This window comes from Canis aureus, chromosome 35 (genome assembly GCF_053574225.1).
Source record: "Canis aureus isolate CA01 chromosome 35, VMU_Caureus_v.1.0, whole genome shotgun sequence".
NCBI classification, from domain to species: Eukaryota; Metazoa; Chordata; class Mammalia; order Carnivora; family Canidae; genus Canis; species Canis aureus.
This window is the reverse complement of record NC_135645.1, coordinates 17,986,861-18,002,525: the sequence shown is the minus strand read 5'-3', so window position 1 is coordinate 18,002,525 and position 15,665 is coordinate 17,986,861. Positions and strand designations below refer to the sequence as shown.

At 44.9% G+C, this 15,665-nt stretch overlaps 1 protein-coding gene and 1 long non-coding RNA gene across 7 annotated transcripts in view; one reads left to right on the top strand and one right to left on the bottom strand.

Annotated features, from left to right (window-relative positions):
• Positions 1 to 6,357, bottom strand: part of CD47 (CD47 molecule) — a 43,710-nt gene extending 37,353 nt beyond the window's left edge. For all 3 annotated transcript variants that reach the window (XM_077883888.1, XM_077883889.1, XM_077883890.1), the window contains exon 1: positions 6,088 to 6,357. In XM_077883888.1, the coding sequence (XP_077740014.1) occupies positions 6,088 to 6,133 (46 nt within the window). In that variant the 5' untranslated portion in view covers positions 6,134 to 6,357. The remainder of the gene's footprint in view (positions 1 to 6,087) is intronic.
• Positions 6,358 to 6,799: 442 nt separating this feature from the next.
• LOC144305372 (uncharacterized) overlaps positions 6,800 to 15,665 on the top strand; it is a 165,265-nt gene continuing 156,399 nt past the window's right edge. For all 4 annotated transcript variants that reach the window (XR_013372395.1, XR_013372396.1, XR_013372397.1 and 1 more), the window contains exons 1-3: positions 6,800 to 6,981; positions 11,032 to 11,150; positions 11,542 to 11,753. This is a non-coding gene — a long non-coding RNA (uncharacterized LOC144305372). The remainder of the gene's footprint in view (positions 6,982 to 11,031; positions 11,151 to 11,541; positions 11,754 to 15,665) is intronic.

Below are 15,665 nucleotides of genomic sequence, written 5' to 3'. Positions count from 1 at the left end.
CCTAATGACCTCCCGCAATTACATGAATATGCAATGCTCTCTCATCTCCATGCCTTTGGACAGGCTGGCAAACACTTCTTCACCAAGTGTCCAGGTAAGAGCACACATGTGGAATCAGACTTTGGCTCAGAACTTACCACTTTCTAGTTGTATAACCTTTGACAAGTTATTTGACCTCTGTAGTTCAGTTTCCCCAACCATAAAATGTGAACTGAGGTAGTGTACACCTCACCAAGATTTTGTTGAGACTTAATGAGATAATTAATATTAAGGTCTTAATGCAGTGCTTTCACATACATAGGAAATGTTCAATAAATGGCAGCTATAGTTTACTAACTTTGGTTCTTCCCGCTAGAACATAATGGAGATGTTCAGTCCTATTCCCCTTTCCTACCAATGCTCATATTCATTCCCTGCTCATTGACCCTCCCATTGTTCCCTGTTCAAGGGTTGTCACAGACCTACTACTGAATCTTGCAATTACTGTTTTACTTAACTGATCTCTCCATTAGGCTCAAAAGGTAGACAAACAAGGACAATCTCTTCAATTGGTATCCTATGGATCCAGGGTCCAGCAAGTATGAATCAATACATTCCTTATAAGTGAAAAAAATTTAAAGTATGAATCCCAAGGAAGGAAAACTGTGAACTGTATCAGAGAAGACTTGCTCTTCTTCCATATGTCAAAAGAATCCACCACTGCTTCTCACTTCAATAGACCTGATTATGGAATCCAGAAACTACGTATTTTAATGAAAAATCTTGATCAAGTCAGTTGCAGACTGCATGGAAGAGTTTCTTAAAAATTACACAAATGTGTCTAGAATGATCTTCCTAGAGGATGATGTTTAAACTAGGTCTTGAAGGATGAGTAGGAATGATATAGAAAAGGAAAGGCTTTCTAGGCAGAGTACATAACACGTGCAGAGGAATGAGGAAAGTGAATAATTGGAGGCAGAAAATTCTTCAAGTGTGCTCTAGGAAAAAGGGATGGTTAAGAAATATTGTAAAGGCTTCCTTGAATGTCATTCTGAGGAACTGGGACTTGATATTACAAGCCATAGCAAACCATGCAGATTTACTTGTATTTAAGCAGCATGAAAGGTGAACTGAGGACAAGAAGGGAGAAGGGAAAGGGAGATACATTAAGAAATCACTGCAATGGTCCAGATAATTGACACCTGGAGAGATGGCCGAAACATTACAGTAAAAATTACAATATCAACGTAAGTTGGATGTGGGAAATAAGGGAGAAGAGAAGGAATGAACTAAAATTGTTTACTAGAAGTATGTGTAACTAGTTAGATTGTGGATTTTATAGAAAAAAGAGATTTTGCGGATTTACAGGGGAATATTCTTTCAACATTTAATAGGCTGAGTATCAAAATACCTGTGGTACAATGAAATGAAGATGCCCAGTAGATCCCAGGACATATGGATCTGGATTTAAGAAGAAAGGTCAGAGCTACGAAGACTTCGGAATCACTAAGATCATAGCTAGTAAGTGAAATTGTGAACATAAACAAGATTGCCCAGAGAGTCCCTGCAAAGCAAGCAGAGCAGGAATCAGAGAATAAAACATTGGGGAACACCAATATTTATAGAAAAATCATTAAAGAAGAATAAATCAAGGAAGTGAGAAAAAGTGAGAGACGCAAAAAAGCACCACTGTGGACATGAAAAAGAGAGTCTTCATGTGGACTGAACAGATGGTTAGTTTTTACTAAATGGTATTAGTAAAAAACGGCCTGTAGATTGAAAACTTTATCATTAGCTTTTTTATCTACAATGTCAATAGACTAGCAGGATCAAAAGTCACACTGCATTTGGGAATGAATGGGAAGGAAGAATGAAGAAGCATTCTCCTTCAATACACTTTGCAGTGTAAAAAAGCATAGAGGAAAGACAATAGAAAAAGTGTAGAGACAGGGACTAGGGCAAGGGTTTTTTTTTTTTTTTTTTTTTTTGGTTCTTCTTATTTATAATTTGGGGTAAAACCTGAGCATGTGTGCAAGCTAGAGTGAAGGAGCCACTGGAGAGGGAAAGATCTAAGGTGAAAGGCTGAAGAAGAATTAAACTGATTGGGCAGGTCTCCAAAATGGTGGAAGTGAAAGAGCTGTAGACAGATGAACCCTTCCTTGGAAAGGTGAATAGGTATACTTCTGAAACTGGGAGAGGGAGGAGAATGAGATGGTTGCTTAAGATATTGTAGATAAGTTTAGTAATGGTGGGAGGGAAGCTGAGAGAGTCCACACCACACATCACTATTTTTTGCAATAGAGTAGGAAGTTAATTATCTGCTTGAAATGGATGTTCAGGAATGGGGAAGGAGCCCAACAGTTACTAAGGTAAAGGAAGCAAAGCTCGTGAGTAAAGATACCTGCTTAAAATGAATCCTACCAGTCTGGCCATCAGATCAAGCCCCTGGTATGAAGAACTAGAGTCTCAAACCAGATCGGGTTAGAATTAGGGTCAAAAAGGAGGATTTAGACAGATCTCTCCTCAATAGAGACAAAATAAGGTCTGGGGTAAGGTAGGCATGTCCATAAGGTGTTTAGTTCTCACTCAAAGTAATCCCCCACTAGATTTAAAGTGGCCTTTTTAGAACAGAAGTGATAAACCTGGAATTACAAGGGAGAGAGCAGTTTCAAGTCAGTAACATCCAGAATCATGGGCTTATTGAGCACTTAAAACATATTGAATGTCATCAAGAGATTAAAACAAAGATCGCCACTCTTTACAAACTACATTTTAAGTTATTGAGAGGCATAGTCTGAAAATGTATGTTTTACCCAAGAGGGCCTTGCAAAGTACTTAGAACATGGCATGGGCTCATACACGATTGCAATGGAAATAGTTTTGACAGACCCTGCACTTGCCAAATGCCTTGCCTTTAACCCATTAAGTGTGACATGTATTCAAATATGCACATTTATTCTCTTAATGTGAATTTCAAACACTGGGGTTGACCAGATTCTGAGTCTTATATAACTGTCCCATAGATAATGAATGTAATATTCAGAGGAGAGTGTAATTTATAGTTTCTGTTTCAACTCCACGTAACTAAGAAAAGGAAAATACCTAGGTTCTATATTGCTTTAGTTTAAGTATATCAGGATCAAATTTCTTGAGCTTTATGTATTTTTTGCTTTAGCACTACAATGAGTTTAAAAAATTCATCCTACACTATTATTCTTGTTCTTTTAACATGGAAGAACTATCTGTACTAGGACACAAAGTAAAAGCTACCTTATGACAACCCAAGACTGCATTATATTAGGCTGAAACACGAATATCAAAATACACAGATTTTTATCTTGTATAAAAAACTTACAGCAAAAACCTAAAAGGTGCTAAAATAGTTATATGAAAACTGTATCACAAAAAGGACATTAAAGTTTTAAAAACAATGCTTTTACAGCTATAGGTAAATTAACATTAAGAAATGCAAACTTGGTTTTAATAACATGAGTAATTATTGTGAACTTAGAATATTTATCACACTTGGGGAAAAAAAAAAACACCTATTTTTCTTCTTTAGAACCTGGCCTTTCAAATCTCCATTAACAACTCAGTGGCAAAGATAAAACATCTGCCAAAATACAGATGACAGCATGAGCAAGTGTCCTAATGGCAGGCATTTAGTGTAATGCTTTAACACACTGCTTCTAGACTGCTGAGGTGGCCCCATTAATAAATACTTTTAAATAGGCATTTACTTCCTTAAAATGGCAACTTGTGTTTAAAAGTAATATTCTTTAAAAGAAAACATTTTCGTTTAAGCAAGACAAATTACTACTCGATTTAGACAATAAGACTGTTTTTTAATCATGTGTACCCTCGATTTTAAAAACTCATTGTGAACAAGGAAAAATCATTCAACCACTAAAAAGACCGTCCATGTCACTGTCATTATTTGAGTCAAGTTTTGTTTGCCAGTTACTAAAAACTACTGGAACTGCTGATGTGCTTTTAAACAAAGTACAATTGGATTTGCAGGGGAGGGGGGAGGAAAGGAGCATAGTAATTCATTCTGTGTCTTATAAACCAATAGGGGAGTTGCAGTTTGCCTTTAAGTAGAGGGAAGGAGCATGTCAGGTAGTTTCTTTTACCACACAGGTCAACTGAAACTGAGTGGCAAAGGCAAAAAATGACTTTATCAATCATCTATAAATGAAACTGAAAGCAAAATCAAACTTAAGTACAAATAAATGTACAAATCTGTGACTTTTTTACTCATTTTGAATTCTAAATTCAGTCTCAAATACGCTGGTCGATAATGACTGGTGTTCTGAGACTATTATATCTTCATACATGTGCTTTTAAAACTACATATTAAACACACACGAAACCTATTGTAGCTTATGACAAACACTATCACTTCCTCTTTTATATTCAACACTTAACAGAAGTCAAACGTATAATGCCTCTATTTTTTTTTTCAGGTTATTATTAACTAAGTACAATAAAGTACTATAAATTACGAATTCTGTGACTCTGTAGGGGCTTGAGCACATTAATATTGCATGTAAATGAGTGCTAATTATATGACTTAACTATTATTAAATAAGGCCTAGCAGAAATCCTATTCCCCAAAGTACTATTATAGCAATTCTTTTCCATCTGCTTGGAAACAGGACCACTGCTTTTTAAAATAGTAAATGATTTACATTTTTTATTCTTTAGCTTTTGTTGCCAGTGGTCTGAGTGATACTTTATTAAAATGTGTAATTTGGTTCAATATGAAGCTTTCTGATCATATAACAGGTTTCCGAGAGTACTATTTTCGCTATACTAATAGTAATGGCAATAAGCCATTAATGATGATGACAAAAACTACCTTATCTAATTATCAACACTTCAGATAATAAGGATGTCATCAACAGCTCCAACAACCCAGGATGTTTCAGAGATTGGAGAAAGTGGCAAGCGAGGACCTAAAGGAATACCTGAAATGGCTTGAAATCACAAGCGTTTACAAATGGCACAGTGAGGCTAATAATCAGTTTAAAACGTAATTAACTTAGCTTTCTAGAATTAAATGTAACAACTGTATTTTACCGTTACTCAAATTCAATACTGGATCTTACAAGTTCGCAGAAGACTATACAGCTGTAAAGTGTGACAGGCACCGCAGAACCACGAAAATTCCCATTCCTCACTTTTTACACACGAATCACACGTTTTGTTTTGTTTTGTTTTTAAAAAAAAGCATAATGGATTCCAAAAGCCTGGGGGGGGGGACGGGGAGGGGGGGGGGAAGCAAACGCCTTTGGCATTGAGAGACACCAAAGCCCACTCTGCTGCAAATGTGTTTTGACTGGAGGTTAGAGTCTTCATATTTCAAGCGAAATCCGGGTTGCTATTAAAATGGCTCACCCAAATAAAGCGGAAAAACTTGAACGTACGATTTGAACTGTACTAAGTGGCTGATAGGGCGTGGGGGTAGCGAGAGTTTGCCAGGTAGCTTATTTCTAGGGTTTAAATAAAATAAAATAAAATAAAATAAAATAAAATAAAATAAAATAAAAAGGCGGCCAGAAGATTTTTCTGATTAAATGCTGGGCTGGAAATGCAACTTAACTGCTCCTTTAGGTCTCCTTTAAGTCCTCTGCTGCTGTGGGAGGGCAAGCGGGAGAAATCCCGTCTTGCAGACTTCGCCAAAATGCGCACTTGTATCGCAGGAGGCCCGGGCCCTCCCACTCTCCCTCCTTCGCCCCCAAATACGCTCACGCACCGAGGAAGAAGAGGGGCGCGAGGAGGGGGCCCTCGCCGCTCACGGTTGCCGCCCCTCGCCTGCCGTCGCGCCCTCCCCCGAACAGTCCAGCGGGGCGCGGGGCGCGGGGCCCGGGGCGCGCGGCTCGGCGGCGGCTTCCTCGGGGCGAGCCCGGGCGGCGCAGGGCGCAGGGCGCGGGGCGCGGGGGGCGGGCATCCCGGCCGCCAGCCCCGGGCCGCCGAAGCCCCGCGGAGGGGAGGAGGGGACGGGGGGAGGAGGGGAGCCCGGGCCCGCCGCCTCCCACGCTCGCAGCCGGGCGCGCAGCCCGCACAGCCGCGGGGCCGCCGCGCCGGGGGACAGGGGCCACTCACCGCAGCTCGCCGAGCCCAGCAGCAGCAGCGCCGCCAGGGGCCACATCTCCGCGGCCGCCGCGGGGTCGCCGCCGGCGCCGCCGCAGGTGTCTGGAGCAGCCGCGGCAGCTGGGAGAGGCAGGATCGGCCGCCGCCACCGCCGCCACCACCGCCACGGGCAGGACCGGACGCCGCCGTCCGTCACGAGCAGGACCCGCCGCCCAGGCTGCCTGGCCGCGCGCGCGCACGCGCGCTCCCGCCGCCCCACGCCCGCTCCCCTCCCTCCTCCCTCCCTCCCTCCCTCCCTCCGTCTCCCGCCGTGCGCGCCGCGCACGCGCACTCGCCCCCGCCCCCGCCCCCGCCGCCGCCCCCGCCGCCGGGATTGTTGACGCGACGCGCTCCTGCTCCTGCTCCGCGGGGCTCCGGTCCCCACTCCAGTCCGCTCCGACGAGGCCTGGAGCCCACGCCCACGCGCCGCGGCCCCGCGGCCCCCGGAGGCTGAGTGTGCCCCCCCCCGCCCCTCCGCGGTTCTCCCCCTCAGGCCCGCCCCCCTCACGCTTCAGGAGCGCCGCCAGGGGCCGCTCCCCGCTCCCCTCCCGGCCCCGCGTCCGCCCGCGCGCCGCGCCCCCGCGGTGCCCCCGCCCCTCCCCCTCGGCCCACGTCGCGTGGGGGCGTCGCGACGCTGCCCGGCGCTCTGGGAGCCCGGGGCGGGGGGCCCGCGGGGGCGGGGGCGGGGGCGGGCTCGGGGCGCCTTCCCGCCTCGTCGGCAGCGGCTTCCCCCTCGCCCCGGCACCTCAGACAGCGCGGCCGCGGGGGCGAGCGCCTCCAGGTGTGGCCCCCGCCGGCCCCGGGCGGGCAGGCAGGCGGGGTGGGACGCGACGCCCGAGACTTCCCGCCCAGGACCCCTGGAGCCCGGTGAGTGACCCGCCGACCCGCGCAGCCCTGACCGCTGTCGGGGGGCAGCGTGCTTGCAAGGTGGGTTCCAGAGGTGGACGGGGACTTCGGCCGTCGCACCGAGTCACGCAGGACGCATCGTCCATCCCGGAGCAGACGCTCCGCCTTGAACACTTTACCCGAAATGATGAACTCTCTTGTCAAAAAGTCAGGCTCTGGCGGCTACTCTAATGGAGCGCCTCCCTGTCGGCTCCCCTGGCCGTACCTGAGGGAGAAGAATGCAGTTTCCCACCACAACAACCCACTCCTCCCAAATCCTCTCAATCCGTGTGACTCCTTCATTGCACCCCATCCCCACTGTAAAAAAAAAAAAAATAAATAAAAAAAAAAAATAAAATTGCCCCTCTCTGACACTGTAGCGGTCTATTGTATACTTGTGTGACTTTTTCCTATAGATTTTGTGTGTGTGTGTGCGCGTATGGACCTCTTCTTCAGGTTTGAAAGAATCCTCAATTCTTTCAAATCACAGAATATTTTAAGCGTTCCCTCCTCCACGACTTCCTGTAGAACTGGGAAAACAGAAGGGGCTTAATAAATGTGTTGATGTGACTTGAGGCAAGCGTTGTTCCAGGGAAGTGTGATTGTTTTTTAATGATGAGGAAAAGAAAGAAAGACAATTGCCTAGCAGATATCTCACTAAAACAATGGTTAATAATTATGGTGGTAATGATTTGAATGGCAGCCTTGACACCCTGAGGCTACCAAAGGGACTGATGGATTCTCCTCCAACTGCTGCTTATATGGATACAAAAGAATCATCCACCAGACTTTGAGCATTCAGGACATCGTGTATCACAGAGCAGCTGGTTGGCTAAATAAGGCTGTCAGCTGTCCCTGAGACCAACCGACCCCCCTAAAGCTGAAGAGTGACTGGGAAGGACTGTCCCCAATCTTCAGAGGTAGAGATTGAGGGATGCTCCATTTCATCCCGAGAGCTGCTGAGGCTGTGTGCTTAATGTAGCTCTGTGCAGAAAATGCAGTAGATTTAAGTCCCTGAAAGACAGGCCACCTGCGTGACCATCTCTACTCTTGGGAATGTGTTTCGATGGAGCAAGAGGAGGCCTATTCCCGGAGAGAGAACCCAAGTCTCTCTTAGATAACCTTGGGCTCCTTCATCCAGTATTTAAGCACCTTACATTTATGTTTCCCTCTTAATGCCCCCAGGCCTTTTTATTTGGATTTTGAACTCATCTGATCTTTATATAAGGGTTTTTTTTTTTTTTTTTTTTTTTTTAGTGGGTTGTGGGGGGCAGTGGTGGAAGGCAAGGGAGTAATATATTTTAGAATGTTTCAAGCAGAGGTAATTCACATTAGATTTATCATCTAAATGAATCTTTGTAACAGCTTGGAAATGGGTATTATGATCTCCATTTTAGCAATGAGGAAACCAAGGGAAAGAGGGATAATGAGCATTTTGCCCACACTTATATGTCATACTTCTCTCTCTGTCTCTCATTTATGTCTGTGTCCCTTCTCTTTTTATCTCCTCCAAAAAGCCTTTCTCAATCCTACTTTTCTTCTTTCCTAGAAATCTCCACCACGTAGGCAGTCTAATTACTTCTTCCATTATACTTTGGTCATGTTACTAATGTGTCAATACATATTTCTTTCTGCATATCTGTCTCCTATCATGTCGGCTAGGAGAAAACGAATGTTTTCCCCAGGTATATTTGCATCTCCAGGGGCTGGCACAATGCCTGGTCAAGACCTAAAGGCTCTATGTATGTTGGCTCAATCAAGAGAAATCCGTGCGGGATGTAGTATACAGAAAACTTTAGCCTAGGTTTGAGTTACAGCTCTAGCCATATACTACCAGGTGACCTTCGACAAGTTATTTAACCTCTCTTGAGTCCTGGTTTCCTCATCTGTAAAGCTAGATGATAATAATAGACGTTAACTCTTCAAATTGCCTCGAGAGTGTAAGTTAACACTTTTATAGTTACATGGGACAGAGCGCAGTATATGCTAAGCACCCAATATTAGCTCTTATTATTACAATCTCCTTATAGTGAGGTGGTTTTCCTAGAATGGCAGTGAAAATTATTATTAAAACAATCACCGGTTGCTGGTCTGGAGCCTTAAAGAAGTACTGGGACTTGGCAAAATTTCTACAGTTTGATTCAAGCTAGAGGCACATGTCTGTACCCAGTGGGTAGCCCTTAATCCTCTTGCTTTTCTGCACACTTTGTTAGTGACTGAATGCTGAGTGGCCCACATCTCCGACACCTGGCTCAGGGCCCAGTGTCCCAGGGTGTTATTTCAACTTGACCTAGTTATTAAAGCATAGGAGCTTCAGTCATCAAATAAAGCAGTTATATCAAGGAGGGTCTGTGCTCTCTGGTTAAGGACTAGGTTTGGTTGGTTAGGCAGCTGGAAGATCTGCCATGTGGTTGGAGAGATGGAGTTGGTTGGTGCAGGGAAACAGAAGGAAGGCTTTAGCAGCAGGAAATGACCTGCCTAGACTGTGCTTCAATTAGAAGCAGTTATTAGAAACTGCCTCCAGGTAGGAGGACGGCAGGACTTGAGGGTTCCAGGTAAGGAATATCCTACCAGAGACATGACAGTCAGCTCTAGGGTGAGTTTCCTTCTGGATGTCAGATGTGCACAGGTTTGTTTTGCCTAAGTCGGGGGAAGCACAGCATTTCCTGCCCCACCTCCTGGTCCTCCTGCAGCTGGAGGCTCATCATGTAGGCGCCCACACTCAAGACAGCTGGAAAGCACTAGAGAAAGCCAGCTTCGAGGTTAGATTGCAGAATCACAGCAGGCTTACATCTTTGAGAGCACATAATGTTTAGGGTCCTGGGATGGCCCCTCTGTATCTTGGCTCCTCTGTGAGTGCAGATAACACACATGTAGTGGGCACACACTATGCACCAAGACCTCACTGTACTAGTGTATTTATTTTCTATTGCTGCCAGAACAAATTACCAGAGATTTAGGAGCTTAGGGCAACACCCATTTATTATCTTACAGTTCTGTAGGTCAGAAGTCCACTGGACTCAGCTGGTTTCTTTGCTTCTGGTCTCAGAAGCTTGCTGCTTTCCCTTCTGGAGGTGCTAGGGGAGAATCCATTTCCAGGTTTATTCAGGTGGTTGCCAGAATTCAGTGTCTGAGGTCCCCATTTTCTTGCCGGCTGCTGCCTGGGGGTTGGGGGTGCTGCTTAGCATCTAGAGGCCTCTTTTCGGGTCATTGTGTTTTTAGTTGCATGTGGTCTCTGAACATCTCAGAGCTAGCAGTGGTATGTTAAATCCTTCTTATGTAGTCATGTCTCTTCTGCCTCCCCTTCTTCTGCCACATTTGTGTGAGGGACTCTTCTGCCTTCCTCTCCTCTCCTACTTTTAAGTGCTCGAGTGATTAGATTGGGCCCCTTGGGTAATCCAGGATAATCTCCCTATTTTAAGGCCTGTAGCCTTAATCACATCTGCAAACTCTCTTTTGCCATGGAAAGCAACATATTCACAGGTTTGCAGGAATTAGGGCTTGACAATCTTTGGGAGGCATTATTCTGTGTACCACAGTGAGGTTCTTTGAGGTTCTTTTCATATTTATTCCCTTAATCTTCGTAACAGCCCAATAAGGGAAAAAGCATTGTTCATACCCACTGTGTATGAGGTTCAGAGAGGTTTACATCACCTGCAGAAATGCTGGACTAGAGTTTGAATCTTGCTTCAGAGCTCATGCTCCTTCTTCTGGAGACAAGAAGTATAGGAAGCAAAGCAGATGTGTGATCTGTCATTCTCACTGCAGTTCCCACTACTGGTCCGGTAGTGCTGCTTCTCAATTTAGTGAGGGTGTCACCAACGTGTCCGCCAGATTTCCAGCTCTCCTCCTAGGCACAGAGATGTGTAACCACTGGGTCTCAGAGAAAACAGATGGCATGCTCAAATAGAGTTAGAGGAGATTAATAAAGGGACTGTTTACCAGGGTGTAGGCAGGGTTAAGGGAAACCAGTAAGGAATGGCCAAGTGCCGTTAGCTAACAACAGCTGTTCTCCCCTCCTCCACACCCCAGGTGTCTGGTCTGGAAGAAGTGGTTACCAGAACCCTGAGAGAAAGGAGGGCTGTCTGGCAGGACAGCTTTGGTGGAGGAACCCAGCTACTACCAGCCTTGAGGAGAGGAAGGATGGCAAAGTAAGTACTCCAACTTGACTCTCCTCCTACCTCTGAACTCCTGCTGTGGGTCAGTCTCAACCAGAAACCTAGAGGGAAATGAGGCTGTTCATACAATTCTCAAAGCTTAGCTTCCCAGGCTCAGAGCAGAGGAGAACTGACCTGAGGGGAGTACCCAGCACAGCTGCACTGTCTCTTCCTGTACCCTTGAGCTTGGGTGTGATGATGTGACTTACTTTGCCAAGTGTATTAGCACCTTAGAACTATCTTAACAACTACAAACGAGGGGACTTAAAACAAGAGAAATGTATTCTCTCATAGTTCTAGAGACTAGAAGTCTGAAAATAAGGTATCAATAGAGCCATGCTTCCTCTGAAAGCTCAGATAAGAATCCTTCCTTGCCTCTTCCTAGCTTTTAGTGGATCCTGATGATGTGGTTATGGAATGTGATTGGGGTCCAGAGCCAACCGCCAAGAAAGAATTCTTGAGATGTCTCATGTTCGGTGAAAAAAAAAAAAAAAAAAGTGGTTTTATTAAAACCCAGGGACAGGACCCAAAGGCAGAAAGAACTACTGCACCAAGGTTGTGAGGAGTGGCTGATTACAAACTTGGGAGTTGGGGGAGGTAAGGACAAAGAGAAGTATCTAAAAGGACTTTCATATGCTAAAGAAGATTCTCAGGATACTGGAGGCCTGGCTGTAGCCTAGCAAAAGTGTCCCCCGCCCCCCTCCCCTCCCCTCCTCCCCCATCCCCAAGGCATTAACATTAGGATAGTTGGAAGTTTCAAAGGAGAAATGTTATATACTCTTCCTATTTCAACTATTTGTCAATGAGCTGCAGGTTATAAAGAAATTTAATTTGGGGGTTCCTGAGTGGCTCAGTCGGTTACATGTCTGCCTTCAGCTCAGGTCATGATCTCTGGGGCTTGAAATCAAGCCCCACATCAGGCCCCTGCTCAGTGGGGAGTCTGTTTCTCCCTCTCCCTCTGCTGCTCTTCCTGCTGGTGCTTCCTCTCTCTCTCTCTCTCTCTCTGTCAAATAAATAAAACCTTAAAAAAAAAGAAATTTAATTTTAATTTTATTTACATTCCTTTTTGACTTTGTTTCCTACATCACTGTGGAAGGGATGGTGATGTTAGGGCCCCAGGGAATTGAGTCAATGGGTTTCCGAAAGTTAGGCTATTGATAAGAATGCTTTTTCCTTATAAATCACTAAGACATTTGTAAACTGATGGAGACTAATGTCCTGTGGGACTGTGATCTCTATCAGTTAACCATTCATTTTTTTCCCCATTCCCTTAGTTTTAGGGCAGCCAGAAGTGCCAGAAGAATGTCACACATAGCCCACCTGATTGTGTATGTATAGGGGGCAAGGGAGGGTTAATGGGTGCTTTGCCCTCAGCTTGCCTTCTGCTCCCTCATCACTGGTAATCCTTGGAGTTCCTTGGTTTCACCTGTAACATTCTAATCTTTGCCTCTATTTTCCCATAGCCTTCTCTGTCTCTATGGCCGCCTTCTTCTTCTTATAAGGATACCAGTCATTTGATTCAGGGCCCACCCTAAATACAGTGTGATATCACTTCCAAATAGTTTCCAATTAAATACATTGGCAAAGATCCTCTTGTAAAATAAGGTCACAGTCTGAGGATCTGGGAATGGACATGAATTTGTGAGGGATAGTGTTCAACCCATTGTAGCCAGTAAAGTGTGTTACTTTCGGACAAAGCATAAAACCTAGCATGTAATTTGCCATTCTTTCTTTCCCTCCACCATGGCAATCAGCAATGTTCCAGACAGTGGCTGCTCCCTCAGCCTGGGTCCTAGAGTAAGGATGAGGCAAATCATAACCCTAGCTGACCTACAAAAAATACACAAGAATAGAAATAAATGTGTCATGTCTCCTGACAGATTATCTACAGTATTTAATGACACAGTCTAGCCCTTCAGAAATATTCCCACAGCTAAGGCAGCTCCCCACTCCCTTTTTTACATACAAAAACACCCTTGAATACTGGCATCAGCCAAAACCACTCTGTGGCCTTGCTGTTCCTCTTAGTCCCTACTTCATTGGCAACATTTTACTGCACTATTGTTCCTCTATGGAGCAAGGTGTAGAAAGAAATAGATTTCAAAGCCTTCCTTTTGTATCCTTAGAGGGGCAAGTTTTCTAGGAAAAAAAAAAAAAGAGTGAAGGCTACAGCATATGAGTGTCCTTTGAAATTAGCTACAGAGTAGCTGCCTGCATTTCAGGCTGATAGTCTCATCTCCATTTTCAAAAGAGTTCCCCACCTGCAACACCCAGGAAGTCTGCTGATAGAACTTTCTTCTCTGCCTAAACCAGGGCTCTCTAGGTGTGCTCTCCCTTGCCTGTACATGGCCACTTGTGCAAAATCACTCAAGACACCGTCGTGCCTCATGAAGTTTGCTTATTGATGCTACATGAGTTCTCCGGCTACATCTGCCAATCTGCTCTTCTCTAATACTGGTCTAATTGCTATGGGTGTGGGCCAGCGGACTCCAACTATCATCAGATGGGCTTTAAAAGTGGAGTGGATAAACTAGGATCAAACTGCCAGACAAGACAGATGTACATATTTGGAATCATGAGAAAGGTTGCCTGATTCCATGTGCCTGTAACCCCACTTATTTGTCTGTCGTGAATGGCAGCCTGGACTTGAAGGCTCCCATGTGCCAAGTGCTTCTGTGGCAGCTGTGACTTCTACCCCATCTTCCCCAACAACAGGCCCCATGAGCCCCAACGGTAGGAGGAAAGGAAAAAGTTACAGAAATGTTACGCTTATAGGGGTAGCTCTCTCAAAGATCTCCTTAGATCGGCAGCAGTTGTAGCTCTTGGGAGAGTTAGATGCGAGTTCTTGGCTCTAGCCCAAACCTACTAAACCAGAAATTCTGGAGTGGGACCTAGCAATCACTGTTTCAGGGAGTCTTCCAGGCCATTCTGGTTTGTGCTAAAGAATAAGAGCCACTGGTTTAAGGCCTGACCTAGGAAGTCAGGTGGTCCTCCTAGAAGGTAATCCATCTTGGTAAAAATACTATCAGTTCCTCGGTCTCCTTGGATTTGGTAGGAAAGACTCACCTATGTATGGTACAGTGAGGAATCCCTGGAAACCCTGGTTATCTCCTTCCTGGTCCACAGGGCATTTTGTATTAGCTGTGGGTCATAAGCACTGGTCTGGCTGTGGCCAAGCCCAGGAGACAACTCAGCAGCTAGCAGAGAAGCATCTCATGTGGAACAGCTCATACAACAGCTCATACTGAAAGAGCACCCATTCTACATCTGTTCTGATAAAAAACCAACGTCTACTTCACAGTGACTTGTGAATCACCTTAGTCCTATAGTTAGTGGGTTTATAAGTAGTTTGAGAAACTGATTTCATGGTAGTTTACAAACTGCCTTTTTGTGTGTCCTTCAAGGTACTTAGTATCTGAAACCTGGGTTAATCTTTTGTGAGTTTCCACTTATAAGATGCCATTTTGATAAAACGTAGAAATCTTCCATGTGGCCACATAAATGTGTCTCTTTGTCTAGAGAAGGAAGTAAACGAAACTGGGGATTCCCTGGAGGAATGACAGATCAATACCCATTTCACCAGATGACAAATTCAGAGACACCTACGGGCAGTATGTGGAGTAGGGGAGAAACAAGTCATACTCTATCATAATTCAAAAGAAAATTATTTGTTCATTTTCGACAGCCATATGGGCTAGACCACCTGGAGTTGGTTCTGATGAACTAAGGTAAAGGGATCATCTTAATCTGCTCTATCCTAGAAAGGTAAGCGGCATTCTTGCCTATGGAGTATACATGAATGCTCTTTCCTCTGGATGGAAGAAGGGCTCCTGGTGGACAAATCAGTCAGATTTCCTAATGGATGTATTCCTCCTCTTCAGTTGTTTAGAAGATTCTCTTAATTTTCTCTGGCAGTTCTGGATGACCTGAGAAAGTCTACTGCTTTCCTTGCGTAGCACAAATTCTTATGAACCAAAAATTTATTGTTGTTGGTATTATTTTTTGGTGTAAAGGTTGCATCTCTCAATCTTTTCCTTCTTTCTACTCTGAACTTTCACTGTGTTTTGGAACATTGTAAATATGGCCCCAGAAGACCAATGGAGCATGCTTGTAATTTGTGCTCCAATAGTCATCTCCTTTCCATGTCTCGCCTCTTTGGGGGCTGAATATTATGCCTATCCAGCTTCCTTTTCCTTCCCAAGCGGTGGCTTTGTGCTAGTGGGACCGCAAGCTAGATGAAAAGCTATCAAAGCGCTAAGGGAAGGAATCAATATAATATATGTAAGTGTGTACATATATCACAAGTGACAGGTTCATTTCCATGCAAGTTAAGATGTTCTCGCTGCCTCTAATTGACACCCTGTGTATCTGTGTGCACACATAGTCCAAAGGGGATATACATGGCTGGATTCATCCTATAGAGGCAAAGTGGACAGCTGCTGATGGGCTGTGATTTGATTTTGCTAGAGGGACCTTTCCATGACTACCCCAGCTGGCCCAGGCCTTTTG